At 50.7% G+C, this 25,978-nt stretch overlaps 1 protein-coding gene and 1 pseudogene across 1 annotated transcript in view; both read right to left on the bottom strand.

Annotated features, from left to right (window-relative positions):
• Positions 1 to 3,260: 3,260 nt before the first annotated feature.
• Positions 3,261 to 4,182, bottom strand: LOC149349103 (uncharacterized; annotated as a pseudogene).
• A 298-nt stretch (positions 4,183 to 4,480) lies between these two features.
• The window catches only part of LOC149349101 (prolactin-releasing peptide receptor-like), a 178,131-nt gene continuing 156,633 nt past the window's right edge, over positions 4,481 to 25,978 (bottom strand). The window contains exon 2 of the mRNA XM_089578067.1: positions 4,481 to 5,782. Within this exon, the coding sequence (XP_089434193.1) occupies positions 4,776 to 5,777 (1,002 nt within the window). The 5' untranslated portion in view covers positions 5,778 to 5,782 and the 3' untranslated portion in view covers positions 4,481 to 4,775. The remainder of the gene's footprint in view (positions 5,783 to 25,978) is intronic.

The following is a 25,978-nucleotide window of genomic DNA, read 5'->3' as shown; positions in this document are numbered from 1 at the left end:
TACTCTTGAAAAAACTGACAGTGACTGCCATCAAGCATGAGCCTAAGTCGGTGGTGTACATGACGCATTCACATTACAAAGCTATTCTTTTCAATACTCAGTATGACAGATTATAATGTACTCTAAATAGACCTTTCCACAAATTCCGCCTCGCCACCAAACGGCCGCGCAAAGCACTCTGGGAAAACGGAGCGCCGCGGCGCCCGCGGCGCCGCGCTCGCGTCTTTTCGTTCCGTCTCTCCGACTGCGCGCCTGATCACCGGAAAGCCTTCCTCTGCCATCTCGTTGCCATCGCTGTTTCTTATACCTGTGCTACACGGGAACGTTCGAATGACATTCGAAAACTGTAATGACATTCGGACTCGACGGACGCGCGCGGTGCTACACGAAACCTTCCAAGCGCATTCGAAAGCCTCAGCTCGTTTTCAGTGTACAACGATGACGACGGCGGTGGTCACACTGCTCCGACAACGACACTATCACGGTCAACAGCAGCATGTGATTATAGTGAAATATCTAGTTTACTATAATATGATTGCAGTGGGACAGGTTTTTCAGGCCAACGACACCGACGAATCCGATCGGCGGACGGTCAGCCTTGTCGGCGGCTGAGCGAAAGCACGGTGATGAGGCGGCGGTGCAAATATGTTCGCGCTTCTAAATGAGCGAAACGAACGGCCATATTTCACATGTGCACACCTGAACAGTCACCAGCGATAAGCGCTTGCCAAATTAATTTCAGTCGACGACGACTCCCTTCCCTTCCGCGACCACTAGGCCTAGCGGGTCCGTGGGATATGATCTGTGATTGCAGCGGTTGTGATGAGCGAATCATTAGCTTTAGCGAATGAAAATGGTCACCGAGTGTAGTTTTGGCAATAGTGACCTGAAATTAATTGTTGCTTAGATCGCTGGGCACGCATATGATGAACGTGAAACGCCGGTGTGACCCAGACTGCCGAGCCGTGCTTTACGGCCAGCAGCAGTCGTCGCCGTCGCTAGCTTGTGGATGACAAATTAGGCAGTTTCAGTTAAAGCGAACGGTCGCCAAACATACTTCTGGATAAAGTAGTTTAAAATAAAGTACTGGTCACGTCGGAGGAAGCCGGGACAAAAAACGAGAAGCGCCGGTCCTGCGCGATGTCAACAGCCGCGGTTGTTAAGTGTTTCTCAGGCGTGCGATCGCACCATCGCTTCCCACACATTATCGCACTGCGTAAACAAGCACGGCTACAGCCGGTAAAAAAGAAAACAGGTTGATTAATAGAACTAAAGCGCCGATTGCGTTTTATGTCATAAAAACGAGTACTAACTGTTCGTACGCAGCGATGTAAACAACAGTATGAGTGCAGTTGTCCTCATCGGCGCACTCCTGGGGAAATTTCATGCTGACGCGGTAAATGTTCACTGCTGTAATATATAATCTTCAAGCACTCCCTTAGACAGAACACGAGCTATTTGCTAAACATGATACAGTTGGTTGACACAGTAAGCGTGACACAGTCGGATGTTGCGTTCAGCGGCCACGGATCACCAGCCGAGCACCAGCAGACGCAGACCGGCGTTCTCCCAATGCATGTATACACAGAGCCCTCGCCGCTCATGTGCCCATGGTGGTGGTGAATAACTTTATTCATAAACCCCCCCCCCCCAAAAAAAAAAAAAAAATGAAAATTATGCAGCAGCATTGCGGGCGGCCTTCAGGCTGCCGGTTGTGGCGTCCTGGCCGTACCTATAGTCGCGACGCCCTCTGCCCCGGTCACCAGCCGAAGTTGGAGATTCGCATGTGCCCATTGCTCTGCGTAATCACAGCAGGCGTCCGTTTCGCATACACTCGGTGTGGAAAGATCGTGGAGAGACGATCCATGTATCCCATGCGCCCGCTCGTGTTGAAATGCGTACCATATATTTTGTGGTGTTTCGAAGGCTTCCACAGGGTAAATCGCCCTTGCGAACCTTGCCGATTTATCCTGCGCACCCATTCTAGCTTCAGCTTCTTGTCCTTGGGGAATACGTGGTATGAAATGTTGATGTCCTTTCTCGTGTTGTTACTACAGCCGGGCACGCAGCACCTTTGACCGCCACCGCGATTCTAATCTGCAGACATGTCGAATGTCTAAAAAAATCCCCACATAATTGCAGAAAGACTAAGAGATAACCACCACAGCACTGCGCTGCAACATTTACAACGCGCACGAGAAGACGCACAACGCCTGAACACGGCGGCACAATACAGCAACACGCTTGACAGCAGACGACGCGGGCGGCGACCGCTCCTTTCTCCCATCATGCTTTGCGCGGATCCGCTAGGGGATGGCGCGGCGCTGCAATTTGTGGAAAGGTCTATTGTGAGCGGCCGTTTGAATAGAATTTTATTTTGACAAAGTCAGACATTTACAGTATTTACTCGTGTAATTTGCGCCCGCACTTAGATTGTGCACCCCAGAAAGTTCAAACATTTAACCGGATTAAAAAAAAAAATACTCGCATATTTTGCGCACTATGCTGAGCCAGACCACCAGCATGTATACGCGGGTGCGAACTCTGCGCCGTTTACCCGGCTTGCTCGCGCTGGCGGTCGCTATCCCTGACGAGCAGCTGCGCGCGCCCCAAATCCAAAACTCTACCGTACCGTTTGCTATACGGTTTGCCGCTAGTCAGCCGGGCCGCACGCAAGGGCCCCGTTTTATTGCCCGTTATCTCCTCCCACTGCTGACTTCGCGATTGAATCTTTGCGCGTTTATTGCTTTGAGCTAAGCACGTGCCGTCATGCCACCCCGCGGGGAGCTACATAGCGTGGGCGGGGCGGACGAGTCAACCTTTTTGTTTGCCAGCGAGGGGTGCCAACCTTTTTTTTTAGGACGTGTTCGGATGACTCGCTTGCGCGTAAATTGCGCACCCTCTTTTTGGAGCCCTAATTAAAGAAAAAACGTGCGCAAATTACGCGAGCAAATACGTACGGTGCTCTCTATATGCCTTATGAAACTTCTTTATGATCTCCTTTCTAAACGAACTATGGTTTTAAGGAATCACAGTGCTCTCTTAGTTATAAAACAGTGACACTTCCCAGGCGCTATGGCCGAGATAACAACAAAAATATGCACCGCCATACAGATTACTGCTAGGCGCAAACATTTGCACACTACGAGTAATAATATCAAATGGAAATGATGCCCCAAAGAAACTGTGGTGTGCTCGATGCTATAGATGACAAGTATCTCTTTTTATTTTCTTCTAACGAGGGAGTGCGTAAGCTAATAAATAAATAATCATGTACAGTAAGCAGAATTTCATCAGAGCCATATATAAACCGCAGCCAGTTTAGCAGTAATGACACAATTACTTTTTATCAGTTCGGGAATACTGTAGCCGCGCTACTCGATCATAACGTCTAGCTAAAGCCATTTATTCGCAAATCATTCTATTTCTTGCATGAACACCTGCAACGTCATATTGAAAGCATACATGCAGTCAAGCTATACACCTTCTCAATAAGAGCATTTCTTTCCAATATCTTGAGAATGTATCGAGGTGGTTCCTCACCTGAAGGGGGACGGCATCCGGACGTATACGAACTACGAGCGGCGACATCCGATCGAAGTGCTCGGGCAGAAAATGTTTTGAACATACGCAGGTCCATTTTGCTGGTTCCCAGTCGCTTTGGCCTGGTCTAACGGCCTCAGTCCACTGCCTCCTTCGCTCTGGATCTTTCGGGAACCTGTTTGAAAACAATTATTCACTGCACTCGGACAAAGAGCTACCAATAAGGCCGGGGCGGTACGAATACCACGTTCACGCCGTGTCGTGCGTTATGTTCTGCGAGCATGCATTTTACTCATTACGCAGTGAATTGAATACGAAAACAAAATGCAGTATACTTACGTGTGGAAAGTACGCCCGGTTCTTGTCCTGGCGTGCGCGACCAACATCCAGGAACGCAGCAGCTGGGCATCGCAGCGTCTTTGTTGTCAATGGGAGCAGAAGTCTCACTTTCTGCCGTGTCTGACAGCTGCCGACAGCCTGGCACGGCGCGAAATCGTCGGCTCGCGCCTCTCGCGGTGATCTTCGCGGCGCTCGCATGCCATTGGCTGAGACCGTGGCCAAGTGTCATGGCGGAGCCCTCGCTTCCGGCTTCAAAAAATGTGACGTAGCAGCCTCTCCTCTTTTCCTTCTTTCCTCCATGCCCTTCTCGCCCTGGAGCTCCCCTCTTTCTCTAAGCGGCCGTCTCTCAAAGCCCCTAACAGATCACGTATGACAACGAAGTGTATTGTGGCATGTATGTGCTTTTTGCACGCGTTATTAGAAATCGGAAATTATAATCCCGTGCATTATCAAATGCACAGCTCGACTGATATCTTGATAAACATTGAGAAGACACTGGCAGCAGTTATTTTTTGTGACTCGTTTGGAGAGCAACCGGCACTTGTATGCCGGTCCCGTAGGAGAGCTTAGAGAGTCTCGTTGAATCTCGTTAAGTCTCGTACGGTGCCCGGATGTTCTCGTTTCAGAGCCCGGATGAGTGGAATTCAGTGCCCGGATGATGGCTCTCGGTCTCGGCGTGACGTCACCACACTGCCGACAACGGGAGCTAAAAGCATTTCATGCTTAAAAAAGTCCGCCCCTGTCGATCCGTTTCCAGAAAGAATATGAAAATTCAGAGACGGACAGTTTTTTTCGTTTATTTGCGGCGTGGTTGAAGGTAGAGGCACGTTTCTATGATCAGACCAAACCTGCTCTCGCACTCTCTCGGAGGCAAGCGCAACGCCATAATCGATTCACAGCTGCTGCTCGGGCAGCTTGACGGCGTCGCTGCTGCACACGTATCGCACAGCAGCGGGTGGCGGCGGCTCGGCGGGCCTCGCGAAGCACGGCAGCACGGCCTTGAACTCCTTGCGGAAGCTGTCGTTGAGCCACGTGTAGAGGAAGGGGTTGTAGCATGTGGAGCTCATGGCGACCGCGTGCGCTAGGAAGAAGAAGGCGTTTGCGAACTGCCATCGGGCCGCGGGCACCGAGAAGTCGACGGCCAGGTTGTACAGGTTTAGCGGCAGCCAGCAGGCGCCGAAAATGGCCACCATGGAGACGAGCATGCGGTTGGTGCGGCGCGTACGTCGGCGTTCGAACTGCTCGCGCTGCAGCGACTTGGCGCCGGGCTTGGCCCTGGCTCGCTCGCGCAGCTTGCAGCACACGCGCAGGTAGCAGAAGCTGATGATGGCGAACGGCAGGCCGAACTGCAGGGAGCTGGTGCAGAGGCTGAATGCGCGCCGGCTGCGCTCCGAGGGCCAGCGCTCCTCGCAGAAGGCCCCGTCGGCCGTGAGGCCGATGAAGAGGCCGTAGGGCAGCGTGAGCAGCGTGCCGGCCAGCCAGATGAGCGCGATGAGCGCGCCGCACAGCGGCAGCCTCAGGCGGCTCCGGAACGGGTGCATGATGACGAAGAAGCGGTCCACAGCGATGGCCGTGAGCGTGAAAGAGGACACGTAGACGCTCACGCCCTGCGCGAAGGGTACCAGGCGGCAGAGGGCGGCGCCCAGCGGCCAGGCGCCCACGAACTGGTGCAGCGGCGTGAAGGGCACAGCCAGCGCGCACAGCAGGATGTCCGAGAGCGCCAGGTTGGCGATGAACAGGTTGGTCACCGTGTGCATGCTACGCTGGCGGGCCACCACGAAGCAGACGAGCGCGTTGCCCGACACGCCCACGGCGAAGACAAGCGCGTACACGCAGTAGAAGAAGGCCCGCACCGCCGGGACCCCTGACACGTAATCCAGCGTCGCGTTGGCCATGCTCACTGCAAACGACAAGGCGCGCGTAGTTAGCCGATTACTTGTAGAGCTCCCCGTACGCGTCCCCACGTTTCTGGGGGATTTTCACTCAAAAGGCATGGTTCGCCCAGTCCTGTGAAACCTCGTAATCAGCCAGACTGCGCCCACTGTAGGGCAAATGCCTTTTGCACGTCTCTACGATCAACCCTGTCCTTTACCAGCTGCGGCCTCCATATCCCGCAAACTACTTAATCTCATCCGCTCACCTAACTTTCTGCCGCCTCCTGCTACGCTTGCGTTCTCTTGGAATCCATATATGTCACATATAACATAGCTTGCAATACATTCGGCTGCACTGTTTCTATTTGTCTTCATTCTGTCTGTTTTTATAAAACGCAGGTGAAAACATGCTCTTCTTCGGTTTTGTATACTACCGTCCATATGCTGTTTAGCAGAGACTGTGCAACAGCCTTAAGGAGACCAGGGGAAAACCCAGCGGAACGGAGGCGAAACACTTGAGCGGAAAAACTAGTCTTCAGCATGTGCGAACACGACTCGGCGAAATACGACGTCAGGTAGGTATACGCAATTCCCTTCTTGATGAGTTTTTGAGTGGCTGGAATCATAGGGTAAAATAGCCTTTTTATTCCTATTCTCAAACACACCGGTTCTCGCGACAGATAACCGCAAGCGGCTGAAGTTTGAAATTCATTGTCTTATAGACAAGGTCTCTCATGGTCTGAGTAGGGTGGGAGGTAAATTCGGTACGGAAGTTTTCTTTTTGGCGCCCTGCAAGCTGTCGCGTCTGTGTCAACTAACAAATATACTCGAAAGAAATCTGGCTGTGGCATCAACCAGGTATGTGACCTGCAAACCAGCAGTGGTTTATGAAATCTCGTTGAGGTGCGAATTGGTTGCTGTAAAGCAGCGTTTACAAGAGCACTGCAACCCCCTGGGATCGCAATGTGGTCAATACTTGCCTAAGCACTGCCTATCTTGCGACAAAAAAATATACGCCACTTTTCAAGAAATCTAAGGTAATCGGCGCCTCCAATGACAAGAAGGCGCATGAAATTTACGAAGCGTTAGGCATACACAGATGTAGTCCCCAAAAATGTGTTAGCGAACCTTCTGTTCACGTGTACTAAACAGAACTTAGCTTCCTTGGCTTGATAGGTGAACATGTTTCGAGTGCACAGTTGAGTGCTTGGCGCGCATTCGTATTGTTGTTGAGGAACGTAAGAGGCGCTGCTTCAGTTAAATAGTTTAAAGTCTGCGCTCGTCCTGCCTACTTCTGCCCTGTGTCCTGTCCTTCCCGCAGTTTTATGCTTCATTCAGTTATATACTTTCCTCGTTCAACGCTTCGCTGCCTATCTGTCGTGTCCGGTCGCTGTGTTGAATGCAGCGAAAGACGCACACGGTACTTTTAGACTTCGTTTATTTAAAGCCGATGAGGGTGCGACCAGCGTCGACCGAGGCAGGAGCCGAACTGGCCGCCCGAAGAAAGGAGGGAGCTGAGAAGCGTCCACGGGAGGGAGTGGCTTCCCAGAACAGGAGGAGGGTGCGGGGGCGCACCGTGGGGGGGCATCTGGTGACAGCGTGCGACGAGGGGCAAGTGTCGTTAGGAGGAGGATTGAGTGGTCGTTAGGAGGAGGATGCGAACTGTCGTTAGGAGGAGGACGCGGGGGCGCACACACACAAAAGCAATAAGGGGACACAACACTTCCTTCCCCCTTAGAAAGTTGCCTGGTATCGTGCAGGGGGTCGGCGCTCACGCGTGGAGGCGCGCTGGCTTTGTGCGCTCGGGGGAGAAACACTTGTAGGCTGGCTGTTGTTCGCTGTGTCTCCTGGGTCTGTCCTGGGCGAAGTCTCTTCTTCCGGGAAGAGGTGCCAGGCTATGTGGGAAAATGGTGCACGTGTTCTCTCCGCTGGCGGACAGCTCTCAGACGGCGTCGTAAATCTACGCAGCTGGTTGAGATGTCGGCGTGCTACTGTGCCATGTATGTTGACGAGCCAAGAGCGCAGGCCTATGCGTCTGACAATTGTAGCTTCCTCCCAGCGTGGCTTTTTCAGAAACTGTCGGGCGAGGACGCGCTGCCCCTCATTAAGCGTGCCGCAGCGCGGAATTGCTTTTTCTTCCCGGAACGTCTCTGCCTTTGGCTCGGGGAGGATGGCTGTGAGCTGGGTTCGCATTTCACGCTCGAACATCATTTTCGAGGGGGTCTCGCCTGTTGTGCTCTGAACCGTCGTGTGCTGCTTGAAGAGAAAGCGCGCAAGGCGGCGCTGCAGCGAGCCTGTCTGATCTCTTTCAAGGGCGCGTTTTAGCTCGGCTACGTAGCGCTCGGCTTGTCCGTTTGTCGCTGGGTGGTAGGGGGCCGATGTAACTGAGGAGATCCCGTTGTCGCGATAAAACTTGAGAATCTCCGCAGACACAAACGGTGTTCCGTTGTCCGACACTACCTTGCGCGGCAGGCCGAACGTTGCAAATAGTGATCGGAGGTTGTCAATGACTGCTGCCGAAGTCGTCTGTCCCATTTGCCTTATCTCAAGCCACTTTGTGTAGGCATCTACGACCACAAGGAAAGTGCAGCCCTCAATTGGTCCTGCAAAATCAATGTGCAGTGTGTGCCATGGTGTGTCTGGCTTTTCCCATTCTGGGACAGGAGCTTTCGGCGGGGCGCTCCGGCTGCTCTGGCAAGGCTTGCATTCTCGCACCACTGTTTCGATGTCGTTGTCAATGCCAGGCCACCACATGTAGCTTCTGGCACACTTTTTCATTGCAACGATGCCCCGATGTCCGGCGTGGATGAGAGACATAGCTTGTGCGCGTAGTTCTCTCGGCATCACAACTCGGGACCCAAATATGATGCAGCCGCGATGGGTGCTCAACTCTGTAGCTCGCCTGCGGTAAGCGTCGAAGTTGTCCCCTTTGAGTTTATGCACGTTGCCTTGTTGAACAGCTGTGTAAACTAGCCGGAGAGCTGCGCACTTCTGCGTAGATGCTGCAACTGTGCCTGCTGTAAGCGGAGGTTCTGGCAGTGCTTCGAACATCAGAACGTCTCCTGGTAGAAATGGTTCGTCAACAGTTGCGTCTAGTGGCAGACGGCTTAGCGCATCGGCGTTTTGATGTTTACTGCATATCATCACGCCTAGTGGAGAAAACCAGTTTCTCCCTAGAAGGCTTGATCCTGTGCCCTTCACAACAAGCAGAGGTAGCGTATGGGTCTGGCCGTTGTAGTTAACCTGCACGTTGGCAGAGCCCAATAGTGGCAGATTCTGTCCTGACCACGTTCGCAGGTGCGTGTCGTCTTGTTGCAGGGCGGGTGCGTCAGATGGCCATGAAGTTCGGAACGTGTCCTCACTGATCAGAGTACAGGCTGCGCCGGAGTCCACCTCGAACTTAATCAGCTGGTGATGTACGCTTACTTCTGTAAAAATCTTCGGTCGCGTGCCGAGATTCATGGTGTTCAGGTCGTACAACACAGATGGTGTTGCTGATGTTGTTCCATGGAGATCAGATAGCGGCGTATTCTCTGAGGCGTTGACGCTGTGATTAGGCTGGGAAGGTGACTTTATCTTGGCAAGTCTCCGTTTCGTAATGCATGCTCTTTCGATATGCCCTCGCTTGTGGCAAAAATTACACGTGGCTGACTGGAATCGACATCCCTGGGGGTTGTGTTGGTCGTCACACCGCCAGCAGCGTTGTGCCTTTTTGACCGATTTTACAACAACAGAAGGCTTGCGCACCTGGTTGCTTGTCTGGTGTACCGGCTCGGTGTTCCGGCGAATCCCTCTCTGCTGGTGACCGGCGCTCTCCGCTCGAACGGCGATGTCGTAAGCTTTGCTGAATGTGAGGTCCTTCTCAGCGAACAGGCGCTGCTGCAGTGACTCGTCACTCAGTCCGCACACAAATCTGTCGCGTAACATCACGTCCAAGGGAAGCATGGTGGTGTTAGCAGAAGAAGCTGCGTCTCCCTCCTGCCCGGTAGCTGTTGTCGACAGCGTTCCAAAATTGCAGTCGGCAGCGAGCTTCTTGAGCGCGGCTACGTAGGCGCTCACAGTTTCTCCTCCCAGTTGATCTCGTCGTTGGAAGCGAGCCCGGCTGTAGACCTCGGATGGCCTTGGGTCGTAGTGCTTTTGCAGCGCTTTTACGATGTCGTCGTAAGACACTGCCGCTGGTGTGCTTGGCTGAATAAGGGCGCAGACAGTATCGTAGGTCTGCTCCCCGCACAGCGTCAGCAGGTTGGCCCTCTTCAAGGCTGGGTCTGTGATGTTGTTAGCTTCAAAGTAGAACTGAAGGCGTCCAACCCACGATGACCACGATGAGCCGTTGAATTCTGGGATCTGATTGGGAAACCCTCGCGTAGCCATGGCTTGTCAATAGCGTTGCGTAGCGCGGGTCGAATCCACTTTCTCGTCGCCACTGTCGTGTCCGGTCGCTGTGTTGAATGCAGCGAAAGACGCACACGGTACTTTTAGACTTCGTTTATTTAAAGCCGATGAGGGTGCGACCAGCGTCGACCGAGGCAGGAGCCGAACTGGCCGCCCGAAGAAAGGAGGGAGCTGAGAAGCGTCCACGGGAGGGAGTGGCTTCCCAGAACAGGAGGAGGGTGCGGGGGCGCACCGTGGGGGGGCATCTGGTGACAGCGTGCGACGAGGGGCAAGTGTCGTTAGGAGGAGGATTGAGTGGTCGTTAGGAGGAGGATGCGAACTGTCGTTAGGAGGAGGACGCGGGGGCGCACACACACAAAAGCAATAAGGGGACACAACACTATCGTAAACTGCTTCTCGCTTCGGCAACTGCTGAACATTAGTTTGTCTGCATATTATTTATATTATTTATTTATCTAGGGCCTGGGTAGGCCCAAGCGGGAGGGGAAATATAACATGAAAATTGTAGAGTCAGTGTTTAGGACACCAAATAAAAGGGAATCAAAGGGCTGCACTTGCATGGATTCTAACACAAATAAGCTAATTGAACAGAGCAAAAATTACTGCCAGAATTCACATGGTAGGCCCAAGCAGGAGGCGAAATGAATATGAAAGAAACCGAAATGAGCATTTAGCACACCAAGCAGAAATTGGAAAATAATGGTCTACGTACAGATGGATTAAAGCGCGTACTCATAAATAACTGGTGATGCTATCAGTGCTCACTAAAAAATTCAGTGAAACCTGGTTCCACTCTGTTTTTGTGCGAGGAAAACAAAGAATATTTAAAAATGTTTCCTCTGGCGCGATAAGGGGTTAGCGACTGCTCGTAACGATGTAGTGGTTTTATGTACGGGTCAGGGCACTTAGACAACTTGTTCTTGAGCAAAAAAAAAGTTTTGTTTGCTGCAGCTTTCTTCGAGGTTCAGACGTCTCTATGCCAGGGTCGTTCTTAAAATCTCGTGGAGAATCGGTAGTGCGGAATTCAGAAAAAATAAACCCAACGGATTTTCCTTGAACTATCTCTAACGTATGAATATTAGTTTTCCCACACCGCACAGGCATATTCTAATTTGGCTGTAATAGTGTATGTATAAGCAAAGTGCTTCTTTGCAGGAGGTGACTGTTTCAGTTTGTATTTGAGAAAACAGTCTGCGGAAAGATGCTGCGCAGATGTTCGAAATGTGGGCATTCCAACGTAAGGTATTTGTTATTGTGACACCAAGGCACCTGTACTGTGTTACTTCGGGCAGAGGCTGTGAAGATCGGCTGTGTTGATAGGATACGCTGTGAATTTGATTAGTTATTCTCATTAAAACAGTTTTTTCAGCGTTTGGTGTCATGTCATGCATGTTTCGCCAATCCTGATTACTGTTGAGGTTCGAATTCAGCGGTATTTGGTCATCCGGAGTTTTAATTTCAGTGAATAGTCCGCGAACAGCCTGATATGGACTGGCTCAGTAATAACGTCAACAATGTCATTTATGTAAATGAGAACTAATGAAGCAAGGTATGATGCCGGGCGAGTTGGTAGAGCATTCTTTTGAAGCACAGCGCTGGCGGACAACGGACGAGAACGAAGGCACACAGAAGACACACACAATGCGCTGACTATCAACTTTTATTGTCAGAAGGCCGATGTGTGGGGAAGAGGAAGGTGGTGCGCATGCGCACGACGAACCCGTGGAACTCGCCCGAAGGTGGCAGGCGTTTTTCTAATCATCACATTTATTTATTTATTTATTGAAGGTACCTACAGCGCCTTGAGAGGCATTATTGTAGGGGGGGGGGGTTAAGTACATAACATTAAACAGTAAAATTCAATACAGCAAAAGAAGAAAACAAAAAGTTACAGAAAAATGTTAAGAACTTCCAATAAAGAAAAACAGCATTCTGATAATGGTCATCCACAGGGGTGGAAAAACCGGGAGGCTGAAGACATGGGGCAGGTGCATAAACACACACAAAAGACAAACACAAATTAACAACGGGAAGTCTAAAAAGATGCCGAAGAATGCCAACGAACAACACGGCTAAAAAGATGACAATGAAAGAGGAAAACCATAAAAACATTAAAACGAACAACGTGGCGAAAGCCGTGCACAACCTTCATTCATTATTACAGCGCAAAGACGGCACAGAACAAGAAGGGGACACAACAGCGCTGTATAGGGGACACACAGCGCTGTTGTGTCCCCTTCTTGTTCTGTGCCGTCTTTGCGCTGTAATAATGAATGTAGGTAACCAACTCGCCCAAAATGTTGTATTATGGATCGTGCACAACCAACAAACCACCGAAAACCGCGACATGGGGAAAGGCTAAAAAGTTTAAAAGTATAAAAAACCTGAAGTGCCATGGTCGCACCTTAACATGACAAAGAGGTAAAAAGGTTAAAAAAGTATAAAAACAGGAAAAGCCTGTGGGAGCAAAACGAAAAAACACACGGGAAAAACAAAACGAAGATGCTTAGGTGTGTGGCAACTAGCGGAACATGGTTATGAAAAAAAAATACATAAGCACGGAGTTGTCACCTTTCAAAACACCTGCGGCACTTCTGTTTCTAGCTTTTTAGAATTGCTTTCTGTCTAAGGTCCACTTACGCTTAGTGGAATGACCCTATTTTTATTCAGAAGCAGGGCATATATATTGGTTCCTGTATTTCCCCCGTCTTGAGCGACCTTTTCTTGGCCATGCAGGACAGAGCGATAAACGAAAAGGTCAATGATTTGCCTGTGCTGAAAATCTTCAGGTACGTTGACGATTATCTAATATTGCTGGACTGTTCCGAGGCTGCTTTCATGGCTGAAGCTCACAAGGTGTTCGAAATCTTTACAGAAACCCTTTCCCCGCTTCTGTTAACCCATGAAAAACGGCTACATCCGCTTTCTTGATCTTAAATTGCAGTTTTCTGCGCAGCACGTCTGCTTGACCTTTCAACCACGGGGCAACAATCCTCTCCTACCTTTCGAGTCCGCTAATTCAAAACTAGTAAAAGGAAATATTGTCCAGGCCACCTTCAAGAATGCCTTGCTCAAGTCTTGCGAGCACAGCCTAGAGGAGAGATTTTTCAACCATTCAAGAAACTTGATTCTGGGGCCTTACTTCTGTCTTCGGTAGCGGAAGAAATGCTAAGAATCGGGCAGAGAGATAGCCAGCCCGCAAGAGATGTGATGGTTCGCAGCAACAAGCTCGCTGTGATTCCCTACATCCACCAGGTTTCCCACAATCTTAAAAAAAAATGGGAAAAAAGCTGGTGGTGAAGTTATTTTCTCGGCCCCCCCACCGCATTTCCAGTCATTGCCGGCGGGTCAATGGCTCTGGGGAGAAGGTTCCAGAATGCACTACAAATCATCGGGATCCGCCATCGCATGCTCTTCTAGCGTCGTGTATTCCATCCCTTTATCTTGCGGCAAAAAGTACATCGGCCAAACAGGCCGATGCCAAAACAAAAGACTGCTAGAGCACAAAGCCAACGCTAATGACAAAAAATGGGGCAATCTGGCTATTCATTGTCGTGATTGTAGTCCTTGCCGCCGCCGCTCTCCTACCTTTGGCGAAACAGAAGTCCTAGCAAAGCATAAAAACCGACTGACCCTAGAGATAATTGAAGCCGCTGCTATTAACAGGCAATAAGACGTGTGTGTTAGCACACCGTCAGTTGCTTTTTCAGAAAAAGAGCTTTGTTTCCTATCTGCTTGAATCGATTCGGCGCTTCGTTTGGTTCTTGCCTGCGACTTCTAGAGCACTTCTTCTTCAGCACTTTTATGCTCGTGTTTTAAGCTCTCGCGCTCATTTTTTTTGTCGATACATTTCTTATCCCATGTATGCCTTTAGCCTTCTGGTCCTCACACTCCATTGCCTTATTTTTTATGCGAAGCATACTACTTTAGCTACCACTTCAGCCCTTCACCGTGGTTATGCGCCTCCAAATCACGTGATACATGACGTCACACCACGTGACACGATGACGTCACGACCGTAGAGAAACGGGGGCCCACCTCGCGCCGTCGCTGTGGTTGTGCGCCTCCAAATCACGTGATACATGGCGTCACACCACGTGACACGATGACGTCACGACAGTGGAGAAACGGGGGCCCACCTCGCGCCGTCGCTGTGGTTGTGCGCCTCCAAATCACGTGAAACATGACGTCACACCACGTGACTTGATGACGTCATGACAGTGGAGAAACGGGGGCCCACCTCGCGCCGTCGCTGTGGTTGTGCGCCTCCAAATCACGTGATACATGACGTCACACCACGTGACACGATGAAGTCACGACAGTGGAGAAACGGGGGCCCACCTCGCGCCGTCGCTGTGGTTGTGCGCCTCAAAATCACGTGATACATGACGTCACACCACGTGACTTGATGACGTCACGACAGTGGAGGAACGGGGGCCCACCTCGCGCCGTCGCTGTGGTTGTGCGCCTCCAAATTACGCGACACAATGATGCTTCGCATTCTCCAGGCTTAACCAAGGTAAGCCTCAGCCATTTTTTTTATTTTTTCCATAACCATGTTCCGCTAGTTGCCACACACCTAAGCATCTTCGTTTTGTTTTTCCTATGTGTTTTTTCGTTTTGCTCCCAAAGGCTTTTCCTGTGTTTTATACTTTTTTTAACCTTTTTAACTCCTTGTCATGTTAAGGTGCGCCCATGACACTTCAGGTTTTTTATACTTATAAACTTTTTGGCCTTTCCCCATGTCACGGTTTTCGGTGGTTTGCTGAATGTGCACGGCTTTCGCCACGTTGTTCGTTTTAATGTTTTTCTGGTTTTCCTCTTTCATTGTCATCTTTTTAGCCGTGTTGTTCGTTGGCATTCTTCGGCATCTTTTTAGACTTCCCGTTGTTAATTTGTGTTTGTCTTTTGTGTGTGTTTATGCACCTGCCCCATGTCTTCAGTCTCCCGGTTTTTGCACCCCTGTGGGTGACTATTAGAGTGTGATGATTAGAATAACGCTGCCATCTTCGGGCAATTGCCACGGGTTCGTCATCCGCATGCGGATCACTCTCTCCTTCATATTCCCTATATAAGACGCGGATCGGCCTTCTGACAATAAAAGTTGATAGTCAGCGCATTGTGTGTCTTCTGTGTGCCTTCGTTCTCGTCTGTTGTCCGCTAGCGCTGTGTTTCAAAAGAACTAACGAAGGTCCAAGGACGCTTCCTTGGGGAACTCTGGACATTACTGGACGAGAACGGGATGAGTGACCACCAACATGCACAAAGTGTGTTCAGCTAGCGAGATAGGCTGTAATCCATCTGATTAAGGACATTGGTAGACCAGCTAATTTGAGTTTACAAATGAGCTTTTCATACGAAAGTAAATGAAAGCACTTTGAGAAATATAAAAATATTATGTCTGTTTATTTGGCCAGATCTGTCGAGGACTTTCTATTTATTTATTATCAATACCTCAAATGCCCCAGGAATGGGGTATTACATGAGGGATGGGCTGAATGTTCCACTAATGAGAGATTGGATGGCAGCCTTGAAGTGCAGTGCATCGGAGTGGTGCACGGAGTCGATTGGCAGGCTGTTCCAGCCTCGAGCAGTTTGCACGAAGAATGAGCGAAGACGAGCTGTAGTCTGTGCTGGGGGAGGGTAGACTGCTTTGGGATGGTTGGTACGGCTTGATAAGCGATGAGCTGGAAACATAGCTGAAACATCAGGTTGGCTGTGATAAAATTTATGAAAGAGGCAGAGCCTAAAGAGTCTTCGCAGTGCCTTGCGAAGCACTGTGCAACTGAAGTTAATTGCTTAACATTGGAGTAACCTTTCGGAAAGCCATGCTGCAGTGAACTGTTATTTAAAAAATCAGTTACGTAATCGCCAATGATATGCTCTGACATTTTGCAACCTAACATTGAAATGGGGTGATAATTCTGGATGAGGGTCCCGTCACCTTTCTTCAGCCCAGGGACCACACGTGCCGTTAGCTAGTCAGAACGAATGTGAGCTGACGATGTGGACGCTCGGAATATGGTGACTAAGAACTAGGATAACATATCGGCGTAACGGTGCAGGAATTAGTTGGGGATGTTATCAGATCCTGGAGATATTCGCTGTTTTTTGTACAGAAGCATTCAAAAACCCCAAAGCAAAGAAACTGAATCACACTCGTCAACCTCGCGTTCTTTAGGAACGTCGCATAGCGCATGCTTGGCGGGGAATGAAAAAAAAACTTTGAAAATATGTATTAAAATGATTTGCAATGCTTTTCTTGTGAATAACGAAGGCGCGGTCGTGCAGTATTTGGTATATTGGTTTCCTCTTCTGGGATAAAAAGTTCCAAAATTTATCAGGCTTGTACCTCATCAAGTTAGGCAACGTAACTTGCAAATACTGCCGTTTGGCACTGCTCACAGCTTGAGTAAGTCCGTGTGCGATGAATATTGGGCTGACAGGCGTTACCTTGTTTCAAGCGCTTCAGTTTTCGTTTTGTTTCTAAACTAGGTCGCGTAATCCAAGGTATTGGCTTTGCACGCTTTCTTACTCTGTTTGGAATGAAATATGCTTCCTATGGCGTCAAGGCTGCCACAACCGAGGCCCTCGCTAAGCAATTAAGCAAACAACGGAAGGGGAATGAGGGGCTCGTTATAAATATGAGAGAAGCCAACAGCCACAGAAACCAAGGGGCACAGGGGATTTTTAATTTGTTTATTTATTTTGTGCTGTTGTTCGGTTTAGAATATTACTGATTATGTTATCGCTTAAAGCTAATTGATTAGAAAAGCAGAAGAAAAAACAACCACATGCCTTGTAATTCTTCCTGTTTTGATTGTACTTCTGGCCATGTGGGCCCGATCAAGCAGCAACCGTGAACAGTCGACAAGGCCGACAACCTGGCTACGGCGGCGGTGAGGTGTGGTGCTTGTGATGCCCCATCCTAGCCTAAGTGGATTAGGGCAGCGGACTTGAGCAGAGGTGACCACGGCAGCAGCGGCGAAAGCCGAAGATGCGAAGGGGGCTTACTGGGGGCATTGACAGCGGCAAACCACAGCGGAAGCGGCGGCGACGTGGCGGCGCCAGTCAGGCCGAGTGTATACCCTCGGGTCGCCGAAGGACGGAGGGGTGCTACGCACAGTCAAGCTGGCTGTTAATTGAACGAGGACACAGCCGTCTTTATTTATTTGAATAAATAAATAAAGACGGCTGTGTCCTCGACAGAGGTCTCGTGTTCTGTACATCCGGCGGGGAAGCACGTTCGTTCACCTGCTGGTAGACTGCAGGAGATTCATTTCCAGTCGTGTTGGATGAGTCAGCCTCTCCCCCTTCCCATCGACCGAGCTGCGAGAGAGCGGAACAGCCCGCACCGCCCCTGCCGTGGGTGGTAACACCAGCGTACCCTTCGGTCCATCCGTTTGGACAGTGCTCTTCGAACTTTATTCCAGAGTCAGGGATCTCGGGAATCCGAACCCTATTTACCTCGGCTGTGAGTGTGGCCGAAAATATCCTGCTAGCTCCCGTCGACTCCGGTTGACGAAGAAGTTCCCTTCTACTGAGAGTCATCCTCAGTCACTCTTTGTAAATAATGTAAATAACTGTATAAAGTTTTCGTTGTCTTCCTCCTAACCCAGTCTTACATCCTCCTCGTCACATCACCGGTCCGGCCATGCTACCCGGGTCGCAACAACTGGTTGGCAGCGGTGAGATCGTCTGCGTGGTGTCCTGGCTCCGGTTTTGGTGAGTGCATTGCCATCTCTCCTTGAGTATTGCCAGGCTTAGCATTTGTGCTGCTCTTCCTGGTAGTGTACGTTGGTTGCAGTAGCCTGTTCGAATTTGAACCTTGCTTTGCACCAACATCCTTGAGAGACTAGAGATCACATTATTAGCGAACACTTCAGGGCAGTCATGGACTGGCGAAAGTTGCGTAAGATGGACCTGATCTCCTTATCTGGGGAATTAGGGATTGATTGTGGGAAAACTATGAAGAAATTGCAGGTTGTCAGTGCGATAGAGGACCTTGGGTTTGAGGACGAGGAGATAGTGGAGCACTGGGAGGAAATAAAAAGAAAAGAGGAGTTAGAAGAACAAAAAACAAAAGAGGAATTAGCGGAACGAAAAAGAAAAGAGGAATTGGAGAAGCGAAAAAAGAAGAGAGGAGTTACAGGAACGAAAAAGAAAAGAGGAATTGGAGTTAGACGAACAAAGGAGGAAAGATGAGGGGGAGCGAGAAATGAAGCGACTAGAGGTGAAGCTAGCTGAAGCTCAGGCAGAAGCAGCAAAAGCGGAGCGAGAAACGCGAAGGCTTCTTCAGGACAAAGAGAAAAGCGAACTGCTCCAGCAGCAGGAGCTCTTGCGTAACGTTCAGCTTCTCAAATGGCGAAGGGCTCGAGATCGTTTGAGGACTTTTCGAAGAGGCGAGAGCTTCAGAACTTTCCTCGAGAATTTTGAGCAAGTCTGTAGGAAGGAAGAGTTAGAAAAGGCCGAATGGTCAATGTTGTTGGTGGCCATCCCGCCTGGTGACGTCGGCGGCGTATTGGCGCGCCTCGGCGACAATGAGGTTCACCACTATGACATAGCAAAAGGTGCCCTCTTCCGTTTCTTCGGCATACGTATGGTGGTGGACTCTAAACGTCAAAGTAAAGATGCAGCTAGGGACACAAGAGTTGCGCAAGACAGCAACGACAAGGCAGGTATAATCGTAGCGAGAACTGCCAGTTCAGCAGAAACGGCGGCAGGATCTGTGAATTTAAAGCCAGAGGAAAGGGATCGTAGCACTACTAGCCATTGCAAAGGCGCAAGGGATGGTTTGGCCGGAAACGCCAGCCGAAAAGAAATGTGCGACACGGCCGCTTCTAGCCCTGAGATAGATGCCGCTACGGCAAATGAGGTGGAGGTTCCGCGCCAGGAAGTCTGTAGTGAGTTGGTATGCCGCCAAACCGAAAGACAGCTTTCCGGGAAAGAGCGTCACGGAGAGTCACCGGATAGCAACGTTCAAGCGCCAAGTCAGAGCGCAGCGTTAGATGAAAAGGGCGATGCCGCTCAGATGGTTGCTGGAATCCGGAATGTTAGTGACGCTGCTCCAAAATGCACAATTCAGGACAGCGAACAGTTATGCGCGGCAGAAATTAAAGAGCAGGCAAACGAGCTGTGGTGCTCAAAGGAAACAGCACCGACCAGCTTTTCAGAGAGGCCGTCGCCGAGCCGCGAGAGTAAGGGGCATGTGGATTGGCGCTGCAGGGTGAACCTCGCACGCGAAGAGCCTCTGAAGATGTCTAGGTTCAGTTCTGATGCTGAGCCGGTAGCCTAATACGTGACGGCACTGCCACAACTAGAGACGCGCGCAACAGATCCAGACCCGCTAGGGCAGCCTCGACACATCCCTTTTAACCTATGCGATCAAATCTTCCGCGCGTTCTTCGGTGCTAGGTTGGCTAATCTGCGAGACACTTGGTTGTCGCTGGCCTACTGGGTTAGTACGAGTGATCTGCCGACGCTGCATGACGCCAGGAGGACGCTATTCACTGCCTATAAAAGAAGAAAATGCGAGCAGCCTGGACACTTTTGCACAGCGGTGGTGCCGACACAAGCTGCATCCTTTTTTACCTACGCGATCAAATCTTCCGGACGTTTCGTCAGTGCTAGCTTGGGTAATCTGCCTGAGACACTTCGTTGTCGCTGGCATACTGGCCTGGTACGAGTGATCTGCCGACGCTGCATGTCGCCATGAGGACGCTATTCTCTGCCTTTAAAAGAAGCAATTGTTAGCAGCCGGCACTTTTGCTTAGAGGTGGTGCCGACACAAGCCACATCGCTTTTAACCTATGCGATCAAATCTTCCGGGCGTTTCGTCAGTGCTAGCTTGGCTAATCTGCCTGAGATACGTCGTTGTCGCTGGCATACTGGGCTGGTACGAGTGATCTGGCGACGCTGCATGTCGCCATGAGGACGCTATTCTCTGCCTTTAAAAGAAGCAATTGTTAGCAGCCGGCACTTTTGCTTAGAGGTGGTGCCGACACAAGCCACATCCCTTTTAACCTATGCGATCAAATCTTCCGGGCGTTTCGTCAGTGCTAGCTTGGCTAATCTGCCTGAGATACGTCGTTGTCGCTGGCATACTGGGCTGGTACGAGTGATCTGCCGACGCTGCATGTCGCCATGAGGACGCTATTCTCTGCCTTTAAAAGAAGCAATTGTTAGCAGCCGGCACTTTTGCTTAGAGGTGGTGCCGACACAAGCCACATCCCTTTTAACCTATGCGATCAAATCTTCCGGGCGTTTCGTCAGTGCTAGCTTGGCTAATCTGCCTGAGATACGTCGTTGTCGCTGGCATACTGGGCTGGTACGAGTGATCTGCCGACGCTGCATGTCGCCATGAGGACGCTATTCTCTGCCTTTAAAAGAAGCAATTGTTAGCAGCCGGCACTTTTGCTTAGAGGTGGTGCCGACACAAGCCACATCCCTTTTAACCTATGCGATCAAATCTTCCGGGCGTTTCGTCAGTGCTAGCTTGGCTAATCTGCCTGAGATACGTCGTTGTCGCTGGCATACTGGGCTGGTACGAGTGATCTGGCGACGCTGCATGTCGCCATGAGGACGCTATTCTCTGCCTTTAAAAGAAGCAATTGTTAGCAGCCGGCACTTTTGCTTAGAGGTGGTGCCGACACAAGCCACATCCCTTTTAACCTATGCGATCAAATCTTCCGGGCATTTCGTCAGTGCTAGCTTGGCTAATCTGCCTGAGATACGTCGTTGTCGCTGGCATACTGGGCTGGTACGAGTGATCTGGCGACGCTGCATGTCGCCATGAGGACGCTATTCTCTGCCTTTAAAAGAAGCAATTGTTAGCAGCCGGCACTTTTGCTTAGAGGTGGTGCCGACACAAGCCACATCCCTTTTAACCTATGCGATCAAATCTTCCGGGCGTTTCGTCAGTGCTAGCTTGGCTAATCTGCCTGAGATACGTCGTTGTCGCTGGCATACTGGGCTGGTACGAGTGATCTGGCGACGCTGCATGTCGCCATGAGGACGCTATTCTCTGCCTTTAAAAGAAGCAATTGTTAGCAGCCGGCACTTTTGCTTAGAGGTGGTGCCGACACAAGCCACATCCCTTTTAACCTATGCGATCAAATCTTCCGGGCGTTTCGTCAGTGCTAGCTTGGCTAATCTGCCTGAGATACGTCGTTGTCGCTGGCATACTGGGCTGGTACGAGTGATCTGGCGACGCTGCATGTCGCCATGAGGACGCTATTCTCTGCCTTTAAAAGAAGCAATTGTTAGCAGCCGGCACTTTTGCTTAGAGGTGGTGCCGACACAAGCCACATCCCTTTTAACCTATGCGATCAAATCTTCCGGGCGTTTCGTCAGTGCTAGCTTGGCTAATCTGCCTGAGATACGTCGTTGTCGCTGGCATACTGGGCTGGTACGAGTGATCTGGCGACGCTGCATGTCGCCATGAGGACGCTATTCTCTGCCTTTAAAAGAAGCAATTGTTAGCAGCCGGCACTTTTGCTTAGAGGTGGTGCCGACACAAGCCACATCGCTTTTAACCTATGCGATCAAATCTTCCGGGCGTTTCGTCAGTGCTAGCTTGGCTAATCTGCCTGAGATACGTCGTTGTCGCTTGCATACTGGGCTGGTACGAGTGATCTGGCGACGCTGCATGTCGCCATGAGGACGCTATTCTCTGCCTTTAAAAGAAGCAATTGTTAGCAGCCGGCACTTTTGCTTAGAGGTGGTGCCGACACAAGCCACATCCCTTTTAACCTATGCGATCAAATCTTCCGGGCGTTTCGTCAGTGCTAGCTTGGCTAATCTGCCTGAGATACGTCGTTGTCGCTGGCATACTGGGCTGGTACGAGTGATCTGGCGACGCTGCATGTCGCCATGAGGACGCTATTCTCTGCCTTTAAAAGAAGCAATTGTTAGCAGCCGGCACTTTTGCTTAGAGGTGGTGCCGACACAAGCCACATCCCTTTTAACCTATGCGATCAAATCTTCCGGGCGTTTCGTCAGTGCTAGCTTGGCTAATCTGCCTGAGATACGTCGTTGTCGCTGGCATACTGGGCTGGTACGAGTGATCTGGCGACGCTGCATGTCGCCATGAGGACGCTATTCTCTGCCTTTAAAAGAAGCAATTGTTAGCAGCCGGCACTTTTGCTTAGAGGTGGTGCCGACACAAGCCACATCCCTTTTAACCTATGCGATCAAATCTTCCGGGCGTTTCGTCAGTGCTAGCTTGGCTAATCTGCCTGAGATACGTCGTTGTCGCTGGCATACTGGGCTTATACGAGTGATCTGGCGACGCTGCATGTCGCCATGAGGACGCTATTCTCTGCCTTTAAAAGAAGCAATTGTTAGCAGCCGGCACTTTTGCTTAGAGGTGGTGCCGACACAAGCCACATCCCTTTTAACCTATGCGATCAAATCTTCCGGGCGTTTCGTCAGTGCTAGCTTGGCTAATCTGCCTGAGATACGTCGTTGTCGCTGGCATACTGGGCTGGTACGAGTGATCTGCCGACGCTGCATGTCGCCATGAGGACGCTATTCTCTGCCTTTAAAAGAAGCAATTGTTAGCAGCCGGCACTTTTGCTTAGAGGTGGTGCCGACACAAGCCACATCCCTTTTAACCTATGCGATCAAATCTTCCGGGCGTTTCGTCAGTGCTAGCTTGGCTAATCTGCCTGAGATACGTCGTTGTCGCTGGCATACTGGGCTGGTACGAGTGATCTGCCGACGCTGCATGTCGCCATGAGGACGCTATTCTCTGCCTTTAAAAGAAGCAATTGTTAGCAGCCGGCACTTTTGCTTAGAGGTGGTGCCGACACAAGCCACATCCCTTTTAACCTATGCGATCAAATCTTCCGGGCGTTTCGTCAGTGCTAGCTTGGCTAATCTGCCTGAGATACGTCGTTGTCGCTGGCATACTGGGCTGGTACGAGTGATCTGCCGACGCTGCATGTCGCCATGAGGACGCTATTCTCTGCCTTTAAAAGAAGCAATTGTTAGCAGCCGGCACTTTTGCTTAGAGGTGGTGCCGACACAAGCCACATCCCTTTTAACCTATGCGATCAAATCTTCCGGGCGTTTCGTCAGTGCTAGCTTGGCTAATCTGCCTGAGATACGTCGTTGTCGCTGGCATACTGGGCTGGTACGAGTGATCTGGCGACGCTGCATGTCGCCATGAGGACGCTATTCTCTGCCTTTAAAAGAAGCAATTGTTAGCAGCCGGCACTTTTGCTTAGAGGTGGTGCCGACACAAGCCACATCCCTTTTAACCTATGCGATCAAATCTTCCGGGCGTTTCGTCAGTGCTAGCTTGGCTAATCTGCCTGAGATACGTCGTTGTCGCTGGCATACTGGGCTGGTACGAGTGATCTGGCGACGCTGCATGTCGCCATGAGGACGCTATTCTCTGCCTTTAAAAGAAGCAATTGTTAGCAGCCGGCACTTTTGCTTAGAGGTGGTGCCGACACAAGCCACATCCCTTTTAACCTATGCGATCAAATCTTCCGGGCGTTTCGTCAGTGCTAGCTTGGCTAATCTGCCTGAGATACGTCGTTGTCGCTGGCATACTGGGCTGGTACGAGTGATCTGGCGACGCTGCATGTCGCCATGAGGACGCTATTCTCTGCCTTTAAAAGAAGCAATTGTTAGCAGCCGGCACTTTTGCTTAGAGGTGGTGCCGACACAAGCCACATCCCTTTTAACCTATGCGATCAAATCTTCCGGGCGTTTCGTCAGTGCTAGCTTGGCTAATCTGCCTGAGATACGTCGTTGTCGCTGGCATACTGGGCTGGTACGAGTGATCTGGCGACGCTGCATGTCGCCATGAGGACGCTATTCTCTGCCTTTAAAAGAAGCAATTGTTAGCAGCCGGCACTTTTGCTTAGAGGTGGTGCCGACACAAGCCACATCCCTTTTAACCTATGCGATCAAATCTTCCGGGCGTTTCGTCAGTGCTAGCTTGGCTAATCTGCCTGAGATACGTCGTTGTCGCTGGCATACTGGGCTGGTACGAGTGATCTGGCGACGCTGCATGTCGCCATGAGGACGCTATTCTCTGCCTTTAAAAGAAGCAATTGTTAGCAGCCGGCACTTTTGCTTAGAGGTGGTGCCGACACAAGCCACATCCCTTTTAACCTATGCGATCAAATCTTCCGGGCGTTTCGTCAGTGCTAGCTTGGCTAATCTGCCTGAGATACGTCGTTGTCGCTTGCATACTGGGCTGGTACGAGTGATCTGGCGACGCTGCATGTCGCCATGAGGACGCTATTCTCTGCCTTTAAAAGAAGCAATTGTTAGCAGCCGGCACTTTTGCTTAGAGGTGGTGCCGACACAAGCCACATCCCTTTTAACCTATGGGATCAAATCTTCCGGGCGTTTCGTCAGTGCTAGCTTGGCTAATCTGCCTGAGATACGTCGTTGTCGCTGGCATACTGGGCTGGTACGAGTGATCTGGCGACGCTGCATGTCGCCATGAGGACGCTATTCTCTGCCTTTAAAAGAAGCAATTGTTAGCAGCCGGCACTTTTGCTTAGAGGTGGTGCCGACACAAGCCACATCCCTTTTAACCTATGCGATCAAATCTTCCGGGCGTTTCGTCAGTGCTAGCTTGGCTAATCTGCCTGAGATACGTCGTTGTCGCTGGCATACTGGGCTGGTACGAGTGATCTGGCGACGCTGCATGTCGCCATGAGGACGCTATTCTCTGCCTTTAAAAGAAGCAATTGTTAGCAGCCGGCACTTTTGCTTAGAGGTGGTGCCGACACAAGCCACATCCCTTTTAACCTATGCGATCAAATCTTCCGGGCGTTTCGTCAGTGCTAGCTTGGCTAATCTGCCTGAGATACGTCGTTGTCGCTGGCATACTGGGCTGGTACGAGTGATCTGGCGACGCTGCATGTCGCCATGAGGACGCTATTCTCTGCCTTTAAAAGAAGCAATTGTTAGCAGCCGGCACTTTTGCTTAGAGGTGGTGCCGACACAAGCCACATCCCTTTTAACCTATGCGATCAAATCTTCCGGGCGTTTCGTCAGTGCTAGCTTGGCTAATCTGCCTGAGATACGTCGTTGTCGCTTGCATACTGGGCTGGTACGAGTGATCTGGCGACGCTGCATGTCGCCATGAGGACGCTATTCTCTGCCTTTAAAAGAAGCAATTGTTAGCAGCCGGCACTTTTGCTTAGAGGTGGTGCCGACACAAGCCACATCCCTTTTAACCTATGCGATCAAATCTTCCGGGCGTTTCGTCAGTGCTAGCTTGGCTAATCTGCCTGAGATACGTCGTTGTCGCTGGCATACTGGGCTGGTACGAGTGATCTCCCGACGCTGCATGTCGCCATGAGGACGCTATTCTCTGCCTTTAAAAGAAGCAATTGTTAGCAGCCGGCACTTTTGCTTAGAGGTGGTGCCGACACAAGCCACATCCCTTTTAACCTATGCGATCAAATCTTCCGGGCGTTTCGTCAGTGCTAGCTTGGCTAATCTGCCTGAGATACGTCGTTGTCGCTGGCATACTGGGCTGGTACGAGTGATCTGGCGACGCTGCATGTCGCCATGAGGACGCTATTCTCTGCCTTTAAAAGAAGCAATTGTTAGCAGCCGGCACTTTTGCTTAGAGGTGGTGCCGACACAAGCCACATCCCTTTTAACCTATGCGATCAAATCTTCCGGGCGTTTCGTCAGTGCTAGCTTGGCTAATCTGCCTGAGATACGTCGTTGTCGCTGGCATACTGGGCTGGTACGAGTGATCTGCCGACGCTGCATGACGCCAGGAGGACGCTATTCACTGCCTATAAAAGAAGCAAATGCGAGCAGCCTGGACACTTTTGCATAGCGGTGGT

This window comes from Amblyomma mixtum, chromosome 3 (genome assembly GCF_055824585.1).
Source record: "Amblyomma mixtum isolate Tamu chromosome 3, ASM5582458v1, whole genome shotgun sequence".
In the NCBI taxonomy this organism is placed as follows: domain Eukaryota; kingdom Metazoa; phylum Arthropoda; class Arachnida; order Ixodida; family Ixodidae; genus Amblyomma; species Amblyomma mixtum.
This window is presented reverse-complemented; position numbering and strand designations above follow the sequence as displayed.